This window comes from Lolium rigidum, chromosome 1 (assembly GCF_022539505.1).
Source record: "Lolium rigidum isolate FL_2022 chromosome 1, APGP_CSIRO_Lrig_0.1, whole genome shotgun sequence".
Lineage (NCBI taxonomy): Eukaryota > Viridiplantae > Streptophyta > Magnoliopsida > Poales > Poaceae > Lolium > Lolium rigidum.
The window spans coordinates 342,011,770-342,018,910 of NC_061508.1; the positions used below are offsets into that span (position 1 = coordinate 342,011,770).

The 7,141-nt window shown below is 51.9% G+C and overlaps 1 protein-coding gene across 1 annotated transcript; it reads right to left on the minus strand.

Moving 5' to 3' along the window:
* Positions 1-1,518: 1,518 nt before the first annotated feature.
* LOC124664040 (auxin-responsive protein SAUR71-like) lies at positions 1,519-1,932 on the minus strand. The gene has a single exon (XM_047201650.1). The coding sequence runs from the start codon at positions 1,930-1,932 to the stop codon at positions 1,519-1,521; it is 414 nt and encodes a 137-aa protein (XP_047057606.1).
* Between the last annotated feature and the right edge of the window lie 5,209 nt (positions 1,933-7,141).

Sequence of the window (7,141 nt, forward strand, 5' to 3'; positions counted from 1 at the left end):
TCCCAAGCTCCAGTGCCGTTAGTAGTTTAAAATATTTGAAATGGTATTTTGAAGTCAAAACTCACAAAATAGTAGCTCTAAAAATCACAAAATAGTAGCTCTAAAATCTTGTATGGACTAACATAGCACATACAAGACATGTATATGTACTTTTACGATATATTTTTTCAGCATTTTTGAGACCTGAAAATAAATATTTGGATTAAAAAATGCAATCACTAGAGCTTGGCAGCTAATAGTGTTTTTCGAATTTCATCTTCTTATTCGAATTTGGAGGGAGAAACATATCTAATGCTGTTGTGCTACCGTGCTCCAAAGACAGGGTAGCATAAATAAAATAAAATAAACAAGAAGTAGAGTCGCTTGACATGGACATTTCATCACGGACGCCACAAAATTTCACGATTCTCCTTGTAAAACACAGTAAAAATAAGAACGTCAGTCATGAGCACTTGCTGAAAATGTAGTGGCATGTCCATTTTGAATCTCGCACTATATACGGATTTCTTCTTGCTGTGTAACAGTAGCGGAGCTTGACAAATAAATCAGGGCATGCCAAAATATTTTTTTAGAGAGAAAACACTAGGGAAAAGCAGGATTAGATCAGACTAATTATGTTTTAGGACTGAATAATAGGATAGATGGGCGGACCATGGCGTAGGTTTGCTTAAACTAAGATCCGCCACTGCTGTGTAAAGATCATGTTTGGTAGTAAGAAATTAACATTACGATTGGTATTATATACATAGGTACAGGGCGCCAATCAACACGACTGTTTCACAACATGTTTTGATTTCCTACTATGTCTTGCGAGCACTGCATATCCGTTGGTTCGTTGCCGGAACATACATCGCCCAATAATCATTATTCGGAATTCCCAAGCTTTAAGTGGCCACCAAATGGTGCAGAGAGCACACTGTATGGGAGTGTATGCTTGAACCTCACTACCAAAGAACCCATATCTCTCTGGGTAGCGATTCTGAATCCAATGGGGCATGCTTGTCTAGCCAAGTACATCAAACAGTAAAACCATGACAGAGGTAGCTATGCAGCATAGATATACAGGGAACAAAACAGAGATAAAAGAGCACTGCATTGCATCTCCAGTTCTTGGAACAAACAGATTCCATTTGCAGTACAACACTCATCCATTTCAGAAACATGAGGTTAACCATATGGCTTACATGATTGCTGCCAAGACCTCAAAAATCCCTAGCAAAAGAAGGAAGATGCTCCATTGCAAACTACTGAACTACCAGAGCTAGATCTAGAGCTAGAGCTAGATGAGCACTGAAAAGAAGAAAGAAAACATAATACCACCGCTAATCCCCACAAGACAGCAGGTGCTAAAATTGCTGAGCTGGCGAAATCCCCGTCCTACCCTCAACCGACCCTGCAAGCCCTCCCTCTGTACAACATCCCACGCAGGGGCAGGTCGGTAAAAGTGCAGCAGCTGGCACTTGGCTCTGCTCCGCTGGTTCATCACCGATTTGCTTTCAGGGGAAGAAGGGTGGTAGGCTAGTGGTAGAACGGCGCGTCGTCGTCGGCGTCGGAGAGGCCGAGGAGGAGGCAGCGGAAGTCGGCGACGGCGCAGGGGATGCGGAGCGCGCCCGGGTGGCCGTACCCGTACTCCTGCGCGGCGCGCCGGAGCAGCGCCGCGAACGGCGGCCGGCCCAGCAGCTCGGCGCGCACGGCGAAGCGCTCCACGGGCCCGCCCTCCTCGCCGACGCACACCGGCACGTGCCCCTCCGGCACGCGCGCGCTGCTGCCGAGCCGCCGCGCGCCGAAGAAGGAGGACGAGGACGGTGAGGAAGCCGCGGCGGAGGAGGCCTTCGCTGCCGCGGCGTCGGAGCGGAGCGGCTGGTACGCGCCGGTGGCGGTGCATGCGTCGGCCGCGGCCACGCGGGAGAGCCGTCTGAGCAGGCGCTTCATGGTTCCGTTGTGCTTCGGTGGACGCCGGCGGCCTTTCTTGGGAATGGAGCTGGGGAGGCGGCGGTGGCCGGTTCTTGTTCTTGCTGAGGCGGAGGCGAGGAGGAACGCTTGAGCTGGGAGGACACGGAGGAGCGTTTGTACCGGGGTGGCCATGGTGGCTCCTTATATAACGGAAGAGGTGGTGGGAGTTATGCATTGCGGAATGCAAAGGTCTTTACGCCATTATTTTTCATCGTTGGCATTCGCTCATTCTTTACTCGGAATGGAATGCAATATTTATTTTCTCGGCTGCTTGGGGTACACGAGACTACTATACTCGGAATGGGATGGAGCGATTTGGCCACGTTTTGTTCAAATTTGGCATACAATGAACTAGCATAGCTGTGCAAGGGCAACCACTTATTGCAATGGTTTGAACCGAGCAGGTGCAACAAATAATGTGCAACTCAACATGCATCATATGGCATCGTTTCTTGATCCTCGGGTTCCCATTTGCGCTCATTTTCCATCTTCTATTCTAATTCACTACAGTTTTTCTTCTACGGAGTGTTGTTTCGCCTTAATTAAGATCGTGGCGAGGCACCTCCCTTTCCCATTATTTTGTGTTGCATGTGAAGGTTCCTTCGACTGTTTTGCCAAACAAACATAATGTCGCATGTGCTGATCGAAGTTGCCATCCAATCTTTTCTCTAAAGGGTGGCTAAGCCTAGTTTGATTACATCTACAATAGACTAGTTAATTGTTGTTTTATGATTTTTGTATTGTGGCTTCTTATTAATTAGTTTGTGGCTCCTTGTGAAATTTAGAAAATATGGATGTGTTCTATCCAATTGTAGAGGACATGTGTCTCCTACATCATGTAGGTTCATAGTTGTCGAAAAGTGTCACTGGTTCTCGAGCTCTATTGATCTCTTCATTTTAATATAAATTCAAAAAACCATATTTATATGTTTCAAAGAAATCTAGATCTAGTCAGTGGTCTAATCAAGCATGGAAAACATCAATGCAATACTTTTTGTATTGTGAACTACACAAAAATAATAAAATCTGATAAAAAAATACTCTCTCCGTTCCTTTTTATAATGCCTATTGTTTTTTCGCAATTGTTTCAGAATATAAGAGGAAAGCTGTGTTTTTTTTGCAAATAACCCCTTCCACCGATTTGTTTCCGTCTAGAAAATCTGGAACGAATCTGTTCACGTTGAGAAAATCTGGTATGCAATCACGTAGAGAAAATCTGAACGTGATATTAGGAAGGAGTAGATCATGCACGCGTCTGTTAAGGAAACAGCAAATACAGATCACGTGAGATTAGGAAGGAGTAGTCTTTGTAAAAGTAGCCTTGATCTGTACGTGGGAGTATATCACGCGCGTGTCGTTAAGGCAAGTGTATTTCTCACGGAACGGCCGCGTAGGGAGGAGATCACGTCTCCGATCTGTTTCCAGTTTCCTTTTTTTTCTCTCAAATAGCGCTGGGGTTTTGTGTCAATAAATTTGCTTGCGCTAATTTCCATGCCAAAAAACAATAGGCACTATAGAAAGGAACGGAGGGAGTAGATATTTGGAAATATACACTTTTAGATCTATACATTTGTTAATTTTGTGTATCTCAGAATCCAAAGTATTTGAAATTGAAATTGAAATTGATATCATTGGCTACATGAAGATGTTTTTTGAAACTCGAAAATGTAATTTTCGACAATTTTAAAACTAGGGCATCACTGATGTCCCGGAGCCAAAAATCTCCACTTTGAGTAGAATGTGAGCCCCAATATTATGTTTTGTAACAGAAATGGTAAGTATCTGCATAAGTAAAGGGTTTGGGGGAAGGAAGGGTGCGCATAGCCCAGCAGATAAATTTTTTTGTTCAATGCCAGCAGAGAGGAATTGAATAGGGTGGTGAGGTACAAGTGCGGGTACGGTTGGAGTACCCGGAAGGTACAAGGGGCAAGAAGCCGGTGGGGTGGGCCCGGCATGGTCTTAACCAGCACCCGGTTTAGCTCCGACCGATGGGATTCGCGCGCGGTCACGCTCCTGCTTGGCTGGACCGGGCCTCTTCCGTAGTCCCGCTCGTACGGTAGGCTCGTGGAGTCTGAGGCGGAAACCGAGGTTTTGCTGTCATCGTGGAGCCCGCCTACTGATCTGGCACATGCAGGAGAGAGAAGAGCAAGCGATTAAGAGCATCTCCAGTCGCGTCCCCCAAACCGTCCCCAAAGCGCGCCGGATTGAGCGTTTGGGGGACGTGTTTTGTTCGTGCCGCGTTTGGGGGACGTCGCTCCCCAGCCGCGTCCCCCAAACGCCGCCCCCAATCAGAAATTCAAATAGATGCATTCAAAAGAGATCGTTCCCGCCGGTTCGTCGCGATCGAGTAGCGGCGATCGATCAAAGTACCGGGCGCGCGATCATATTACGGACCGGTGGTGCATGCAAATTAGAAGAAGGGGTTGGTCGACGGCGTCGTGTCCCGAGTCGACGCAGGCCCGTCGAGCACGACGACCTCGTCGCGATCCGCTCGTTCCCGTGCATGGTGCGTCCGCTCCGTCGCCGACGCGAGGCCGACGCGAGTGTAGCAGAGAAGACGCGTCGGCCTCGCTCTTCGCTGCGCTGCCGCCGCCGCCGATGCCGATGCCGCTGCCGGGGCCGCCGCGTCCGCCGCCGCCATTTTGGCTTCGATGTCGTCGAGGATCCGGCCTTTGAAGAAGTTGTGCGCCGCTCGCGTCCGGGGAGACATTCCCTCTGTCGACGTTCTCGGCAGGGACATGTCGTCCCTGCGTTTCTTGAGCTCCGGCCTTCTCCTCTTGCCTCTTGAGCAGCTCGGCCCACCTTTGGTCGGCCTTCTTGTCGCGGGAGATAAAGGTCGAGGAGACGTCGGCGAGGCATTTCGTGATCGACGCTGCGTCTTCTCGGACGACGCAGCGTCGGCCAAGGCGGCCTTGGCAGCCTTGTTGCCGATAGGACGCCCTGCCGACGTTGCCGGCGACGCGTCCGGATCAATGGCGTCCTTCCCTTTGGACAACGACGAGCGCGTCAACTTCCATTTCTCATTCACTTTGAGCTTGCCATAGCAATGCGTCGGCGCGAACGGCTCGTGACCATCCGAGTACTTGGCGTACAATTCCATAGCCCGATCAAACTAACCAAAGAAAGCGGAGTCATTTCATCGAACACAATGTGGGCGCTACGGATTATGGAAGAAACAGTCGTACCGGTTGGCCGACGTCGGCGCCGCTGTCGCCTCCGGTCTCTAAGTCGTGATGGTACCCATGGAAGGAGTTCACCGACGCCCGGATGATGGCCCATCGCGTCGACATTGCCTTCCGGCTCCTCTTCATTGGCACTTTCCGGTAGTCGTCGTTGATCGGCTTGCGCTCATCGAACTCGGCCTTGATCCTCGCCCAATACTTCCCGCCTTTTTGGTTGGCGCCGATGATGGAGTCATGGCTCACCGTCGCCCACGACTCGCAGAGACAAAGATCTTCCAGAACCGTCCACTTCGGGCCTCGTGTGCCCGACGCCTTCTTCTTCTTCTTCTTCTTCGTCCTCACGCCGTCCGCGTCTACCTCCACGAGATCATCGTCACCGGCACCCTCGTCGTCCTCTTCCTCGCCGCCCTCTTCGTCGCCGCCCTCTTCGTCCTCAACGTCGTCCTCCTCGTCGTCCTCCACCCCGTCCTCTTCCTCGTCGTCCTCCTCCTCAACCCCGTCGTCCTCCTCAACACCGGCGCCGTCGTATTCGAGCGGACCCCTGCGGCCGGTGAAAGGGCCGCCGTCCGGACCGGGTCCCGGCTCGCGTTGCTCGTACGCCGGGGAGTAGAGGTTGTTGGGGTTGAAGCCGCCGTGCGGCAGCGCATCCCGGTAGTGCGGCGACAAGTTAGGCGTCACGCACCCGGGAGTGGCGGAGGGGCCGTCGTTGTAGAAGGCGGCTTGCGACGGAGAGAAGACTCCCGAACGTACACCGGCACGTTCGTACTATATGGGCTCGCGTTGGTGGCGGCGATACACCCGGCGATTATGCGCCGGTGCCGGCGCGCCGCCGCAGCCTTCTTCTCCGGCTCCGCCGCCCTCCGTCCTTTCCGCTCCGCCGTCGATAGCTTCCGGCGCGGAGCAATCTTGCTGCCATTCATCTTCGGTCATGCCTTCGGGCTTCTTCTTCGCAGCCGGCGCCTTCCGCGGCTTCGCGAACGGCGCTTTCGCCCCTATCGTCGCATTGCCCGGCGGCTTCTTGGCCGCTTTCTTCGCCATCTTTTTGGGGGCTGTCGGCGGCGCCATGGAATGGGGAGAGGGTAGCGGCGGCGGCGGGTGCACGGCGGGAGGGAGAAAGAAATCGGCGGGATAGGAGAAATGAATCGGCGGCAGGATATGTTTTGGGAGGCCCGTGCGCGGCGGTATAGGCGCGATTTGGCGGGAGCGACGGGATTTGGCGGGAGTGTGAGACGAATTTTCCCCGTGCCGCCGACGAGTCGGGCCCGCGTCGGTTGGCCTCGCTTTCGTTGTGTCCGGCGTCCCCGGTGCGTCCCCCGTGGGACGGGGACGGGCTCGGGGCGCCGGACACCGTATCGGGGCGCGCCGGACAAAAAAGGGCTTTGGGGGACGCGGCTGGAACGCTTTTTTTGTCCGGCGCGCCCCAAATCGCTTTGGGGGACGGTTTGGGGGACGCGACTGGAGATGCTCTAACTTTTTGTAGAGAGAGAGAGAATAACGGGATGTGTATTGAACTACTGATACTGGAGCACTGAACTGTTGTCAATCCGTAGCCTTGGTCGGAATTACCCTTGCTTGGTTCTCATTGTACTCCAAAGTTAAACACCATGTTATCGTTGGAGAAAAACACCGTGCATAATTCCAGTGTTCTCGGCCCTGAACATTCCAGTGTTCATGCAAAATATAGTCTAAAACTTGTCTATGTGTATTTAGGTCCAGGGAGAGGTATAGTACGTAGATGGACCTATTTTACCTTTCGTTTCCGTTTATGTTCCGACAGACACGTGGACGCAAAATACTTAGCCAAATAGAACGATCTCGACAGACAAATTGTCCAGCGAGAACTTATTTACAAACCATATTTGGATCTGGTTTGCATTAAGCGGAAATGACTATGTGTCCAGAGCCTGGCCCATATGCAACCCCCTCTGGCCCTCTGCTCCCATGATCCCACCTAGCTCACGTTTCTCTCTATCTCTATTTCCTTGACACAACCACCGGCCTCACAC

Excerpts from the sequence above, each read along its gene's own strand:
- LOC124664040 (XM_047201650.1), bottom strand. The coding sequence starts at position 1,932 with ATGAAGCGCCTGCTCAGACGGCTCTCCCGCGTGGCCGCGGCCGACGCA.